The 17,580-nt window shown below is 25.1% G+C and overlaps 2 protein-coding genes across 2 annotated transcripts; both read left to right on the forward strand.

Moving 5' to 3' along the window:
- Positions 1-4,582: 4,582 nt before the first annotated feature.
- On the forward strand, positions 4,583-8,134 carry LOC132929415 (myrosinase 1-like). The gene is made up of 12 exons (XM_060994750.1): positions 4,583-4,729; positions 4,800-4,892; positions 5,492-5,763; positions 5,851-5,985; positions 6,126-6,248; positions 6,344-6,533; positions 6,654-6,751; positions 6,814-6,955; positions 7,064-7,206; positions 7,289-7,423; positions 7,607-7,710; positions 7,845-8,134. Exons 1-12 carry the CDS (start codon positions 4,708-4,710, stop codon positions 7,969-7,971), a joined length of 1,584 nt encoding a protein of 527 aa, XP_060850733.1. The 5' UTR covers positions 4,583-4,707; the 3' UTR covers positions 7,972-8,134.
- Positions 8,135-9,682: 1,548 nt separating this feature from the next.
- Positions 9,683-16,421, forward strand: LOC132929418 (myrosinase 1-like). Its single transcript, XM_060994752.1, has 12 exons — positions 9,683-9,837; positions 9,910-10,002; positions 13,374-13,645; positions 13,729-13,863; positions 13,980-14,102; positions 14,249-14,438; positions 14,559-14,656; positions 14,722-14,863; positions 15,190-15,332; positions 15,416-15,550; positions 15,730-15,833; positions 15,985-16,421. Exons 1-12 carry the CDS (start codon positions 9,816-9,818, stop codon positions 16,103-16,105), a joined length of 1,578 nt encoding a protein of 525 aa, XP_060850735.1. The 5' UTR covers positions 9,683-9,815; the 3' UTR covers positions 16,106-16,421.
- Positions 16,422-17,580: the final 1,159 nt, after the last annotated feature.

The raw sequence follows: 17,580 nt of genomic DNA on the forward strand, positions 1-17,580 counted from the left end.
AACTGAGATCTTTTAAAAATTATTGACACTTAAATTTTAATTTTTAACTGATATACCATCTTCGTGTAATTACTTCGAGTTTTTAATGCTCATAAAGTTTTTTAATAAACAATTATTGAAACATTGTTGTGGTTATACACTAATAACTATTTCCATTCACTAGAACGATCGGAACCATAGACTTTTAATTACAGCTATATTCTTTATTTAGATATTTTAATTACACACAATACATAGTTTCTTATTTGTAGAGAAAACTCAATTCAACTTTAAGCACATCTGTAGCAAAAGTAATTAGAAAAGTATATCATAGAGTATAATATAGTTATATAGACAGATCTCTAACATTCTATTAGGATTATATTCATTCAAGTGGTACAATTACGTCTGCAGTCTGTTATATTTCAAAACGTTGTCCAACTACAATATCCAGAATCAAAAAACATGAGGGAAAGGATGATTATATCCAACAAGTATAAGTTGATAGATTTATTCCAGTAATTTATTGTTTTTAGTATTCGAGTTTATTATTGTTGTGATCGCCGTTAATACAAATATTTACATAAACGGTGATATAACAGTGGATAAGTAGTTTAAAATGGTTACACTCTCAGATGAACGATTTCGATCGGACTACGATTTTCTTAGTTATTAATTTTTTTTTAATTTTAATTAATTAATTATCACGAGATTTAAAAACTTACATCTATTTTTTTGTTGTTTTCGAATTCTTGATTAAAGTTGTATAATATTTGAACCTCATTCATATATCGTAGAAGAAATATTTATACCAACATTATAAAAAACCATATAATAATGATGATTAAAATTCAAAAGTTAAGTTAGTTTATAGTGTTTATACAATACTTCGATTTTAAAAAGAAGTCATACAAGTTTGCAGAAACCTGGTGTAGGCAAATACTCATTTGTCTTCTTTAATCATTTTGATTCAGGATAATGGTGTGGTGTGTTGAAGTAAAATTTGAAAGCAATAATAAATGATACCATAAAAAAAGTGGAGTTCGGTTACAACCACGCGTGCTGGCATTTCTTCAAAATGCTGAGAAAATAGAAAAATTACCTCTTCAAAGTGCCACGTAGAATCGATTTCCTATCTATAAAAGTGCTACATGAGTACATGACACATATTGAGCATTCTTTTTACCCGAACTGTGTGTACATAAAAAGACAAAAAATATTAAAATATTATAAAATCAATACAATATCAGATGCTAAAATATAATATGCTTTTTATCAATAAAACAGACTAAATAATAGTTGACATTTCAGAGTAATTTATTATTTCTTAAAATGTTTTAAAATAATAAATATGATAATCAATTGAATTATTTAATCATACTGAATCAAATAGGATTATCTATTGAATTGATATAATTTATGTTTTCTATAAATTCATAAATTATATTAGTAGATAACAGTTATTATAAATATTAAAAATCATATTAGAGACTATTAATCATAATATAAGTAATCATAAAATCTACTATTATTTTTAGACTGTGTAGATTTATTAAATTTTCTAAGAAATATTTCGATATTCCAATGATTATATTATCATAATTTTATATATTATTTATAACTACCAATAATTTAAATAAAAATAAATCTAATATAACATAAAGGCAGGTGCAGTTTTCTGTTATAAGTTTGGGGATTTTAGGATTCACGATGCCAAGCCCAACGACGAATGCAAACACACGTTAAATTATTCTCTGTGCACTTATAATATCACATCTCTTAAATAAAATATTATAGCATATTTAGACGGCATAAGTTTTTGTTCTGATATCGGAGTTAGTAAAAGTCGTTTTTATATTTTAATTCCTATTATTATGTCACAATTGTGACAAAACCACGGCGAATACACATTTTTACAATAATTCGAAAGATAAATCTCGAAGGTAGCAACGTCGCGTACTTTAATTTGGTCGGTTTGTGTCTGGATATTTATCGACGGTAAAATAATTCGAAACATGATCTGTAAAAAAATAAAATAAAAAAATACACATTTTAGATAAGCTTAAATAACGTTACGCTATATAATATCGCCATTACAGGAGAACATTGTACATATAATATTATATACCCATTGAACGCATAATATTCTATAGCTAAATATAATAATAGATATTTTATTAGCACCAAACAATACAGATAACCAAAAACGTAATGTCAACCGACACACAGCATCATATACCAATATATATAGGTGGAAGAGAACAAAACGTAGTAAGCATCATATATATATATATATATATAATATGAAGAACTTGAACTGCGTCGCGTACTTTTTACGCTTAAACACGTTTTGAGTAAGACTTCGTTCGGTCGTGATCGACTCGCATACATTTTTTTAATGGATTTCTTGCAAGTATAGGTACTGATTTTAAATATTAAATTAATTTTCTTTTTTGTAAACATTATATTACGCACAACTGTCGTGGTACATACATCGTATCAGTAAACGGACGCCCGCCGAGTGACGTTCTATATGGGTACATCGATTTTACGTTATGTATACGTTAGAAATATACAAAAAATATCTATTATAACTCGTGTCTCTACACGAATAACAGCTCGGCCAGAACTATATCGATTACGAAATATTATTGTACCCACTTGAAACTGACTTTAAAACATAGACCACTCATTACTATTACGTTCGATATGATATGATATTATAATATAATATAATGTACGTACGACGAACAACATGATTTTTATAATCATTAATTTCTATACATCAATAGCCGGGCCGACCATGCGTGCGCGGCACTTCAAGACAGTCACACCGCGTTTATGGGAAAGTAAAAAAAAAAAAATTAGCGTTACACTTTTTTCGATTATATTTTACCGACTGCTCCGGAGGTGTAGAAGTAATTATTATACGGTAACAAAGTACTTTTGTTTTATAATTAGACAGTTCCGACTTTCGACTTCGTGTTCGTCCAGAATAACGTGATCTATAAAATACTGATCGCAAGTCTAATGATAACGTACAATTCGTGTGAAAAATAATTTCCGACGATTCGAGAATCACACGGCACAGATTTAGCCTATGTTGATACATCTGAGAAATATTGACTGAATAAATTCAATACTTCCATACAATATTGTCATCATAATTTGTAAATTATAAATAAAAAATGTCTTTGACACGTATATGATATTATAAATCAAAACTTAAAGCCGAGAGAAAAACAACTGGTTTATTTACAGTCACGATTTTTCAAAATATTCCAACTACCGAACTCGAGATATCGTGATATTATTTGATTTTGGAATGTCGGATTTATAAACTCTTTATAAATCAACTATTATACAACTATTATATTTAATTGATCGATGAAAGTTTTTAATTTTGATAATATTCATTGGTTTTATACTTATGCCCGTGAATTTAAAAATATTTATATCTGAAATTTAATAGATTATAAGGTATTAATAAGGGTGTCTTATACATATTTTAGCGTTTATATTTTGAGGCATAAGATTATTAATTAACCCAGTCATTGATAAATATTTATGATCAATGCGATACTGATTTAAACGTAATAATACATAGTAAATCAACAAACATATTATTATTTAAACGAAGGTGTACTCTGCTGTACAGTATAATATGACGAATTTTCATCGTTATCATAGTCACTATATATATTATGACGTGTTTATTAAATTTGAATTCAAAAAACAATTCTGACCAAAAAAGGTCTACCAGTATTATACTACCACGTATATTATATATTAATAGATTATACTATTAACCTGATATATACTATTTTATCATGTATTCCTAATTCCTATTATACAAAAATTTATATAAATGTATTATTGAAGTATTATTGTATTCTGTAATAGTCTTTTAGAAAATTTATAAATTTAAAAACACGATAAAAATTTCCACAAACAGTTACAAAAACAAATTTTAAATTTCACAGATAAATCATAGGATATTATTGAGTAATTTGTTCCAACAAAAATACGATTTATTGTTGTTTAAATTTTCGATCACCGACGTACAAATTGTATGGTGTATACATAATTATTTACGCATATTTTATTTTATAAGTCGTTATAACAAAAACAATAAGAATTACATCAACTTAATTAAACTTATTGTAGTCTAATTGTTATGTAGGTATAAAATATACATGTAATATGCATGTATAATGTATATTATATATTATAATCAAGTGAGCTAGTGCATAAAGCATATATAAATCTTTACAAAAAATGTATATAATATATTATATCTTAAATAATATTCACTATACATAATTCTTTGTTTCATTACATTTACTTATTTATGGTTAAAAGTAAAATTATTCTTATTTGAGTAACTCAGTAGATTTTTCTGAATTCAGTTTTGATAAATTTATTAAACAATTAATTATAACAAGTTAGTTTGATATATGTTTAATGCCCCTGATTTATTTGAGACTAATATTTTAATTACAGTAAAAAAAAAAAAACAAGTGAGGAGCAGTAATATAATCTATAGACAAAATGATGAATAGATATATTCATTATTCGTATATATATACCGTTTTAAATTCTACAATAAATTAGTATATTCTTTTACGATCGTCTACTCAAGCGTTTTGAATTCTATAAAATAAATTTTTAGTAATTTAAATTAAATTTAAAAGACTTATTTAACATTATTTTCAAGATCTGTTAAAAATGGCAAATGAAGAAGCAAATCGTAAGATATTTTTTTTAAAAAAAATTTAAAAAATTAAAAAATTAATTAATTTGTTTTAAAAAAAATATAGCTGACAGTTTCGTATCAACAAAGCAATTTCCTGACAATTTTCTCCTAGGTACAGCGACTTCAGCTTTCCAAGTAGAAGGAGCTTGGAATGAAGGTAGGGTTGATATTGTTATTTTCTCATATGTTCTACGTCTATAGTTATAATTTACCTAAGTATGAATATAATGGTTACCTTTCTTAAATGTATATCAAATATCTGACTATGAAAAAATGTATATTTATTATAAAATAAAATCGAATTGCATATTTTAATTGAAAATCTATTAACTTAGGATATAAAAAAATACATAATTTGCATCTAAATAATACTATATTATAGCAATAGTAATATTTAAAAAAAATAACACATTTCATAGTTTCATGTTTTGTAAAAAATATTTTCATATTTAAGTATATTCATCTCAATATTGACAATATTTATAGTCGTTATATTTTGATATGTTATCTTTCAATTTTATTTTATTAATTATCTTTCTCTAAGTATATAATTCTTAAAGTAAATTGCGAGTACATAAAATATTGTGTTTTCGTTAGTAAACACCAGACAGTATATGACTAAAAATTATAATCCTATTCGACAATAAACCGGTTTTTAAATAATTTTTCTATTCCTTTCAAAATATTTCAATAACGAAGGTTTAATTAATTTATATAAATGTATTATTTGTTTTATAATACTATTTTTAATATCAGATAAGACGGAAACAATCTGGGACCATTATTTCCATTCCAATGAAGCAAACAAGAAGTTCAGATACTTCTTAGACTTACCGGAATCAGTAATCGAAAAACACATACAGAAGGGTGTCAAACCTAGATTGGCTGATTTATATAAGGGAATGGGAGTATATGAATTTCCATCATCTGCAATTGAAGACGGTCCACATTTTAATTTCAACGGAGATGTAGCAGCGGATACGTACCACAAAACAGATGAAGATGTCAAACTTCTTAAAGAACTGGGTGTCAGTTTCCGATAAATCATTAAACAGTTCCAATTTTCAATAATAATTTTAATGAATTATAATTCAATTTTAAAAATGTATTGACAGGTTCAAGTTTACCGATTTTCAATAAGTATTGCAAGGATAATTCCTGATCTCCACGATCATTCACCAGGAAAAGCCGGAATAGCTTATTATAATAATCTAATTGATAAATTAATCGAAAATGGAATCACACCAATGGTAGTTATTCAATTTTATTTTATCACTTAATTATTGTATATATTTAAGAAAAGTGAAAAAAAAGTATTTCTAAGCTATCGATGTATTAAGGTACCGACTTTAACTAAGCAATATTAATGTATTGTCAATTATTGATTTAGGTATCTTTATACGGCTATGATGTACCCACAGCTTTCAATGAAATTGGAGGAATAACAAATTGGTCTGCTTATGCATTTTATGCACCCTATGTGAGGATCTGTTTCGAGAATTTCGGAGATAGAGTAAGTACATGCACAAATTGTTATAATAATTGATAATATAAATACGTATAAATAATGTAATATTTAAATATAAACATCTATTTACAAAATATTAGGTAAAACATTGGACAACGTTTCCGGACATAAATTTATCGGCTGAAGGACATGGTTCTGAGCATTTTGCTCCGGGTTTCCAAGAAACAATATTTAGTGGATTTTCAGATTATAATATAATACATTACACTATTAAAGTGCATGCATTGGCATATAAATTATACAATGAAGAATTCAAAGAAAAACAAGGAGGTAAAATATTATATACCAAAATATGTGTTTAGTTATTGTTTATCTACTTAATTAAAACATCTAATTATTTTTGTATACTTTTCTATAAAACTTCGATAATTCATACTTCATCTGTAACAGGACAAATAAGTTTAGCCATAGATGGTGTTTGGTTCTACCCCCAAGACCCAAATAATCCAGAACATCAAAAAGCTGCTGAAACCGCAAGATTGTCAACAGTAATTTATTATTATATTGTTCATAAAATATCTAAATATTCATATATTCAATTACTGTTTAGTTCGGATTATTAGCACATGTATTATCTACTGGACAGTACCCAGAAGAATATTTAGAGAATGTTGCTAGAACTAACAAACAAGAAAAAATAAGTGTCGACCGAGTTCAACAATTTACCAAAAAAGAACAAAAATTAATTAAAGGTAAGAAATATTTAACCATTTTATCTTTTAATTATTTTGCTAGAGATTCAAAATCCTATTAAATAGTTTGAAATATCATACTATAATATCAAATATATAATGTTACAGGATCATTCGATTTTATTGTACTTAACTATTATAATAGTGTAAAAGTACGACCAATGACCGATGAAGAATTTGCTGCTGAACCTAATCTCAAAAGAAGAGATCGAGGATATATCATGGACTTACATAGTACTACACAATCTGAAGTAAAATATTAATATATTTTTTCCATTTTAAAAATGAATCAACTTTATTGATCGTTGAAACGTTCAATTTATATGATTAAAGGTTTTCGAAGGATTTTTAAATTGCTTGAAATGGGTTAATGAGAAAATGAATAATCCAAAAATATTTATCGGTGAGAACGGATTTCCTGAGGAAGATGGCATTGATGATAGTGAAAAAAAAATAGCTTATCATACTGTAAGTTATATGTAATGCATTTAGTATAATTTGAATTCTTACAATGTTTTTTAGGTAAAACTAAACTAATAATATAAACAAATTTTTGGATTGAGTATACAACATCATATCATATAAGATACCTTATATAATTTCTAATTTGTCATTTATAAACTGATATGGAAAAAGTAATTTTTATTTCAGGGCATTTTGAACAAATTACTTGAAGCATTGGATGAAAACATAAATGTGTTTGGATACTGCGTTTGGTCTTTTATAGATACACTGGAATTCACATTTGGCTATTGGTAATCATTTAATTTGAATACATAATTTGCATGTGTAATTTAGTAAATTTGACACATAAATATTACTATTACCTATTGGTACAGTTGTACTATGTACGATACTACCTACTTATATATGTAATTTTATTCTATAGGAAGAGATTTGGAATTTATGCCGTAGACTTTAATGACGAATCAAGACCACGTACAAAGAAAAACAGTTTTTCATTTTTTGAACAATTGTTCAAAACGAAGAAATTGCAAGTACAAAATGTCGAATGAATTAGAAAAATAAAATACGTACATATTGTTATGGGTGGTTAATTTATTATATTTTACGTTTTGTGTCTAGTATGCTTTAAATATTACTCCAATAATACGCAAAATATTGTTAATGGTTTTTACGCAAATAAATATATATATATCTTAGCAAACATTATATAAATTGTTATATTATTATATACCTTTATAATTGATGTAATTCCTTTCAAATTATAAATTTAATCTGCTTCGATTTTAATTTACATACATTTTGAAATATAAACATTTCAATAACTTCCATGGCGTGTTAAGAGTTTAAATCTATTATCATAGAGGCCTAGACTATAAATTATTCTTTGTAAATATAAAGTTAAATAGTTCAAAAACTATTTTAGCTTAAAAATGTACAGTAAAAAGTCTGCGTACGGCACTCTACTGTATGGTTGGTTTTGTGTGTGTCTCGTCATTAAGTAAGTATCTACTATATTGGTGCATTTTATTTGAATTTAATGATAAATCATCACCTCTATATTATCTTGCTGAGGTGTCGTAGTTGAATGGTATTATCGCATAAGTCTGCATGTCTATCAAATTAAATATGCAGATATCTTTTCGCTTTGTTGAAATAAAAATGTACACATTATTGAATTCCTCTAGTATAAATAAAAATTATGTTTCAGCTATATTTTAAAATGTTTATATATTTATGTATATATATTAATATGCTTTCGATCATAATACCAATATACTATAATACAGTAGGGTGACCATAAAATTAAAGTTAAAACAGTTTATAGTTACCCATCTAAATATAATAATTGAAAAATTGTCATACAAGTTTTGATGCAGCTGATAATAACAATAAATATTTATTTTTTTCGTCCATTTTGTTCTATAGATAATACAGATCCATACATTGTACAAAATATTGTTCATACTTCATCAGCATTTTTTGAAAAATAAAATTCCTTAGTGTGAAATACCAAATCTGATGCATGAAATCTATTGCATCGTTTCCCAATGCATGTTCCGTGGAACCTTGGGTTCCGCCATATGTAAGTGATAATTCATAAAATTATTTAACATTATATTTGGATTATTTTTATATTATTAAAATGTATTATTTTATATTAATTAAAAAAGTTGGGCTCCACGAAATATAAACTATTTCTCAAGGGTTTTGTGATTGATTGGCTGGAAGAAATCTTGCACAAAATATAATGTTATTTTTATTCCTAATGCTTATTGCTTTAGTATTTTAAATGGCTAATAATTGTTTTTTTATATTATTTTGCTCGCATTGAAAAAATGATAATTAAAATAATGATAGTATATTATATCTATAATAAACAACACAATTAAAACGATATCATTTGCCATTGTGGACTTTCTCACCATACTGACCTAGTATTATAATTCTGAATTACTAACTATTCACTATTTCAGTATTTTTGACTTTGCCTAGTTTTGATAAACTTATTAAATTAATCATTCTAATATTTTTATTTAGATGTATGTATAATTTTTCTAATTAATTATAAGACTAATATTGATTTGCAGTACTAAAAAAAAAATGGGTTCATTGTTGTATGGATTTTATCTGAATACCAATTAAAGAGTACATAAATCATTACAACTTTTTTGATGAGTGTTTCAGACATTTATCAATTTTATCTTTAAATGAAATTACGAATAGAGCATATTTGTATTTATTCATGTTCTATATAAATATGCCTATGTATAATTATTAGAATATTATTCGACGCTCGTCTATTTAAGCGTTTTGAATTCTATAAAATATATTTTTAGTAATTTAAATTAAATTCATAACACTTATTTAATATTAATTTCAAGATCTGTTAAAAATGGCAAATGAAGAAGCAAATCGTAAGATATTTTTTAAAAAAAAAAATTACAAAAATTAAAAAATTAATTAATTTGTTTAAAAAAAAATTATAGCCGACAGTTTCGTTTCAACAAAGCAATTTCCTGACAATTTTCTTCTCGGGACAGCGACTGGATCTTACCAAGTAGAAGGAGCTTGGAATGAAGGTAATTAAGCTTTCTTTAAAATTGATTTTTTTTTCAAATGATTTACTACAATAATATTACAATACATCTAAGTTTGAATAATAAGGTTTATTTTTTAAAATTTTTATCAAATGTCTTAAGTACCTGTAAAAATTTATATTATGAATATTATGATAAAATAAAATAATTAATTTTATTTGAAAAGCTATTCAATTAACAAGTACAATGTTACATATTTTACACCCTTAATAATAATACTTTATTTTGGAAGTGGTAATTTATAGGTATAATATTTAAAAAACGTCTATCACACAATTTTCATGTTGTACATTTTTGTATTTAAGTACATTTATCTCAATATTAGTCGTTTGGAATATGTATAATTATTCAATTTTATTTCATTTATCATCTTTTTCCCAGTTTATAATTCTTAAATTAAATTATAATAAATACTTACGATATTGTGTTTCCAGTTATTGACAGTATATGTTTATAAGTTATAGTTCTGATTCAACATCAAACAGGTTTTTAAATAATTTCTCTGTTGGTTGAAAAATTGTATCAACGATTGTTTAATTAATTTGTATCAAAACGTTTTTTCTAGTGAATTTAGAACACTTATATCAAACTCAAACTAGTTTAATTATTTTCCAATGAGAGAAGTATTATGTTGTATAAACCAGCATATTTTTTTTTAAATCAACTTAATCTACTTGAAAATTGTACCAATAACTATCAAAATAATTAATACAGATTTCGTACATGTTTTTTGAAGCAATTTTAAAATTTATAAGTCACTGCTAACAGCAAAATTATTTTTTATTTTTTTTTATAAGGGAGGGGGAGGGTGCTAATGTTATGTTACATCAGCTTCCAGTTTCAGTCAAATCATACCCCCTACTGGGGGATAATATTATCCTTAAATATGTTTAGTCCCCAGTATAGAAATCCTAGGGGTTATAGGATATAATTTACCTCTTCCCTAACAGTACGGAGATTTCCTCTGTAATGACGTAACATTGATTTAGCTTTTAAAAATATATCAAATAAATAAATATGATTTGAATATAGATGATATTTACTTTTATTTATTTCAAAAATGGAAAATACTTAAAGTGTTTAGAAATTAATAATTTTTTATCAATTTATATAGAGATTTTTAAATAGGTTTAAGAATAGATTTTAATTTTAGTAACAACAATATTTTAGTTGGCAAAAATTATAAAAATATATATTTTAATATCCATAATACGAGTTCAGAGCTTGATTTAGATTTATTTTAATAATTTATACTTGATTATTAATATTATCAGTTTTATTTTCAATCAAATATTAAAAGAATTATTATTGATTAGGTGTTGACTGTTGAATATGTCAAATCGTCCTTCGATTCATTATTTCATTGATGATGAATTAGATAATTACATAAATAGTTGTGTACAGTGTAATATTATATGATTTTCAAAAAAGTTGATAACGGTAAACCTGATTCTTCAAAGTAATACAATGAACATTTCCCAGATAAATATTGTTTTTGACACATCGTTAATAAATTCAATTAATTATATATATTTTTATTATTTATTTATTTAAACTGAATATTATTTATGTTTGTATAGAATATATTTAGTCCATTTATATAATTTACAACAATAATAAGTGAACAACCTATAATATATTTATATATACCTTTTTTAAAAACTACTATTCATAGCCTCATGTCGTATATCATATATCGTAGCTATACGTATATTATTAAAACATCGATTCTATATCGTATTAAAATAATAACTGTTCGTATTGATGTATAGCGATGATATCAATTTCTGCTTAATAATGTCTATAATAAAAACGATAATTTCTCCGATAATAATTATGTAAACATTCAAAATAAAAATATGTTATCTGGTGTATTAAATGTTTATAAATTTATTATAACTGACCTAATTATCTACGATGATTAATCAATAACACATAAATTATGAAGGCTGCTGAATTGTAGACTTAAATTCCACTATGTAATATTAACTTATACAATTTAACGCGAACGGATTCAGAATTTATTCACCGGGGGGGGGGAGGAAGATAGAACTGACACGGCCGAAAAACTATCGGCAAGACAATGCATTTTATCTACTGCCGAAAACAGACATCCTAGAAAGACATATCACAGTTTGCAGGGGTAGGATATCTTCCACTCCCCTTCCCCTTGGATCCGTGTCTGCAGTTCAGAGAAAATTTAATATTATAATAAAATAAATATTAATCGTCCAGTGATAATTACGTGAATAATCATTAAATAATAGTATAATACAATAAATGAATAATTTGTTGTAATATTATAAATTTAAAATGTATATTGAATATTGATATAATATTATACCCGCAGTATTAATTATAAATATATTAAAGTGAATTGATAAATTAAATATATTGATAAACTTGTTTGCTACGAATCTATCATCACCATTTTAAGTTACATCAATAACTGGTTTTCAAAATATTTGATTTAGAAAAATACATAGGGATAAACATTGATTTTATAGTGTTATAAAAATAATGGTTTAAGAGAAATTCAGTTGATTTCAAAATAATTATCATGATTTTAATTTTAAAGAATTTTTTTTAATGAACCTATCTTAATTGAAAATAAATAAAATATGAAAATGTTTGTTTTTGTGTTTCACGAAAATCTATTAGAGTCAATTTACTGAGCTAATTATTTCAAATATTTTTTTAAAAAAATAATTAATTCCTATTAAATATTAAAACGTTATAAACTTCTGTAACGGAACTTACGCAAAGGAAGCTGGTAGTAGAGTGCCTATATATAATAGGTGGTGGGTAAGTACGTACAAGAACAAACACAGCGAGAAACTATTCACGGCATAATATTACTATATATATAACGGTAGACGGTATACTAAAATGTATTTAATTTAATAAATGTTGTTTAAGTCAATAATGCATCAATTATGTAAGCTATGATAAAATATTTACGAGTATACCTACTTGAGATTTTAAATATTTTTACTTTTGAATCATGGCGAAATAAAATATTCTTTTTAAATCTTTGGCACTTTGAACTTATTTATAATTTTAAATAGTTATAAATAAATGGTAATTTTTTTTTCTTTACTGGGTACATATTTTTTTTAGATAATGTTATAATAATAAAAATTTATAAATTAAAATATAACATTATTAAAAAAAATCAAAAAAATCAAGTATAGTATCTAGGTACTATGGTCTCTATCGAATAACGCTTTAGCTTTATACTTATTCTACTATCCAGATTGTCACTTATATTTCGTATAGTAAAACTTATTGATTTTTTATTTTATGTCAGAAGTATTATTTATAAAAGTTTACTAAAACATTTTTAATTATAGATAAGGCGGAATCAATCTGGGACCATTATTTCCATTCCAATGAAGCAAACAAGTCGTTCAGATACTTCTTAGACTTACCGGAATCAGTAATCGAAAAACACATACAGAAGGGTGTCAAACCTAGATTAGCTGATTTATATAAGGGAATGGGAGTATACGAATTTCCATCATCTGCGATTGAAGACGGTACACATTTTAATTTCAACGGAGATGTAGCAGCGGATACGTACCACAAAACAGATGTAGATGTCAAACTTCTCAAGGAATTGGGTGTCAGTTATCGATAAAACACTAAATAATTCTGATTTTTAATAGTTACTATAAAAATAACTAAATTACTAAATGTTATTAACAGGTTCAAGTTTATCGATTTTCAATAAGTCCAACTAGAATTATACCAATGGTTCACGATCATTTACCAGGAAAAGCCGGACTAGATTATTATAATAATCTAATTGACAAATTAATTGAAAATGGAATCATACCAATGGTATTTTTACAATTTTTCCGTATCATAGTTATTGGTCAAAAAAAAATTCTCCTAAAATATCGAAATTTTGTAACGTTAACTAAACAATATTAAAGTGCATTGAAATTTTTACTTAGGTATCGTTGTACCATTATGATATGGGAGAAGCTTTCAATAAACTTGGAGGACTAGCGAATTCGGCTAGTTATATATTTTATGAAAATTATACGAGAATCTGTTTCGAGAATTTCGGAGACAGAGTAAGTACATTCACAGATTTACAAATTGCTACATAGCACGTTATTCCCGCCCAACCATCAATTATATAATATAAATATATATATATGTTATTTTATTCTACTGTATCATATTAATTAAGTTTAAAAAACTAATTATGATTTGTTAGGTAAAATATTGGACAACAACTGCAGACATACATTTAGCGGCTGAAGGATATGGTTCTGAGCATTTTGCTCCGGGTTACCAAGAACCATTATTTAGTGGATATTCAGATTATCAAGCATTACATCACTGTCTTATTACGCATGCAATGGTTAATAAATTATATCAAGAAGAGTTCAAAGAAAAACAAAAAGGTAAAATATTATATACCAAAATATGAGTTTTTTTATGATCGATCTATTACAAACTACTAATTATTGTTGGGTACGTACTTTTATATCAAATTGTGATAATTTATACTTAATCTATGTTAGGACAAATCAGCTTAGCTATGGATGGAGTTTGGTTCTACCCTCAAGACCCAAATAATCCAGAACATCAAAAATCTGCTGAAACCGCAAGAATGTCAACAGTAATTATTCAATAAAATATTGTTCGTTACACAGTTTACTATTCTCACACTAAATTATTTTTTAGTTTGGTTTGATAGCACATGTATTATCCACTGGACAGTACCCAGAAGAATTTTTAGAGTCTGTTGCTAGGACTAACAAACAAGAAAAAATACGAGTCGACCGAGTTAAACAATTTACAAAAGATGAACAAGAATTAATTAAAGGTACAAATCTATTATTATATTATTTTATTATTATTAAAAATTTCTAAATTTGATGTCTTTATTGATTGATTTTTAGAAATGCATTCAATACAGTCAATTTTAATTAATTGTCATCTCTTTACCACATACTTCGATTCGATCATTAAATTTTTTCAATGACTTTGAAATAAGACGTATTATCTTTATTAAATATCTAGTCCTTAAATTGTCGATACATTTCTTTATTCCTCGTGTCGACATAAATAAAAAAAAATATTTTGTCAAAGATTCAAATTCTAACAAACGATTTGAATTATCACACTAAAATATCAAAACTATCGTTACAGGATCATTCGATTTTGTTTTATTCAACTATTATAATAGTGTGAAAGTACGTCCACTGACCGATGAAGAATTTGCTGCTGAACCTAATCTTAAAAGAAGAGATCGAGGATATTTCATCGACGTACATAGTACCACACAAACTGAAGTAAAATATTAATATATTTTCTTCTATTTTAAAAATGAATTAACTTTATTGATCGTTGAAACGTTAAATTCATATGATTAAAGGTTTTTGAAGGATTTTTAAATTGCCTGAAATGGATTAATGAGAAAATGAATAATCCAAAAATATTTATCGGTGAGAACGGATTTCCTGAGGAAGATGGCATCGATGAAAGTGAAAAAAAAATAGCTTATCATACTGTAAGTTATATGTAATACATTTAATAAAATTTGAATTCTTACGTTGTCTTATAGGTAAAACTAAATTAATAATAAAAACATGTCTTGTGATTATTGTATATGAACATAATTTAGATACATTATCCAATATTCAACTTATCATTTATAAACTGATATGGAAAAAGAAATTTTTATTTCAGGGCATTTTGAACAAATTACTTGAAGCATTGGATGAAAACATAAATGTGTTTGGATACTGTGTGTGGTCGTTTATAGATACACTGGAATTCACATTTGGCTATTGGTAATCATTTAATTTGAATACATAATTTGCATGTGTTATTTAGTAACTTTGACACATAAATAATACGTACCTATTGGTACAGTTGTACTATTTACGAAAGCTATTACTTAAATATTTTATATATATATATATATATAATTTTACGTTATAGGAAGAAATTTGGAATTTATGCGGTAGACTTTAATGACGAATCAAGACCACGTTCAAAGAAAAAGAGTTTCCCTTTTTTTCAACAATTGTTCAGAACAAAGAAATTACAAATAAGCAATTAATAAAATAATATTAAAATTGAATGAAGAAAAATAATATTAAAAAATATAATTAAAAATATTTTTGATAGTTAAAGCTGATTTACTGTGCCAAAACATATTTTTACTTTTACTCATTATATAATATATTGTATACTATAAATAATAATAGTGCATAATATGAAATAGTATAATACCGACATTGGGTTTTAATTAATAGAATTTGTAGTTTTATATTAGACACTGTCGGCATTTGTTGTTGATTATTCTGTATTCTGATGGCTCACAGATCACCTTGATTTCTTGTATTTAATTTATAAATAAAAATAGTTGGTATAATTGTACTTTCAAAAATTATTATAAAGATTTAATTATTAAAGTTTACTTCTACTTTGTGTTGTTCCAAACGTAGATTTTCGGAAACATTCTCATATTTTCAAATCGTTTTCTTTCAAAGTCTACCTAAGAAAAGTTTATTTAGTTTCACATTTTATTTATTTCAATTAATAATATAAATGTTATTTAAATAGAAGTAATAGCATACCTAAGTAAAATGTTTTTTTAATGAAATGATGTAAGAACTTTTACGTTTTTAATTTTTTTCTTTTCTTGAAGACTACACATAAGATTTACATTACTTTACATTATTATCCAATACGTTTATGTTTTAGAGAAACTTCTTAGCTTAAGTTAACATTGATGTATACTTTATTTGCTGTAATTTTCAACTAGAATGTACAAAAATTAAATTTACTTAAAAATAAAAATAAAACATTTTACCTGCCTACTGTAAAACCAGAATTGTATTTGTATTTAATTTTTGATGACATAATATACTAAACAAGCTATAAATACATTTTTTTTTTGTATCTTATAAGATATTTTAATGAACAGAAATGCAGAATTATTGTTAACATAGAATAATATAATCCATTCAGAAAATGAAACCTTTTAATCACTTTCCCCAGTTTCTTAGAAACAACGTTCTACTATAAAGCTCAATTCAGTTATATTTTAGTTAGATTTGTATTATTGCATCGTTCTAATTGAAGTAGCAATGAAACCAAAAGTACCTATTGTACCTAACGGTGGGTAGCATAATATAAATCTTATATTATCATTTTTATATAAAAAAAGTAATAATTTTAGATATAATAATTATAATTAGGTAATTGATTTAAATACCAACTATTACATTTTATCATATAATTAAAAATTAACTCTTTATCATTTATGCATTTATTTAATAGTACTACAATAATTCACAGAATATTATCAATGCACTTTATGCATAAAAATATAAAAATGTATATCTAAGCAAACAATATAATATAATAAATGGTTATAAATTAAATATAAATTATAATCTTATATGTATTTGTTTATAATTAATTAAATTTATTTTAAATTATGTTTTTTAAGATGTTAATTTATAAAAGAGCCTATTACATAATATTTCTATAAAAGTATTTAAATGTTCGTATAACATACACAATTTC

The sequence above is a fragment of the Rhopalosiphum padi genome, chromosome 4 (assembly GCF_020882245.1).
Source record: "Rhopalosiphum padi isolate XX-2018 chromosome 4, ASM2088224v1, whole genome shotgun sequence".
In the NCBI taxonomy this organism is placed as follows: domain Eukaryota; kingdom Metazoa; phylum Arthropoda; class Insecta; order Hemiptera; family Aphididae; genus Rhopalosiphum; species Rhopalosiphum padi.

Coding starts and splice junctions, on each gene's coding strand:
- LOC132929415 (XM_060994750.1), top strand. CDS start 4,708: ATGGCAAATGAAGAAGCAAATC. Junction 4,730..4,799: donor GGCAAATGAAGAAGCAAATC/GTAAGATATTTT, acceptor AAAAAAATATAG/CTGACAGTTTCGTATCAACA. Junction 6,534..6,653: donor ATTCAAAGAAAAACAAGGAG/GTAAAATATTAT, acceptor CATCTGTAACAG/GACAAATAAGTTTAGCCATA.
- LOC132929418 (XM_060994752.1), top strand. CDS start 9,816: ATGGCAAATGAAGAAGCAAATC. Junction 9,838..9,909: donor GGCAAATGAAGAAGCAAATC/GTAAGATATTTT, acceptor AAAAAATTATAG/CCGACAGTTTCGTTTCAACA. Junction 15,834..15,984: donor GAATTCACATTTGGCTATTG/GTAATCATTTAA, acceptor TTTACGTTATAG/GAAGAAATTTGGAATTTATG.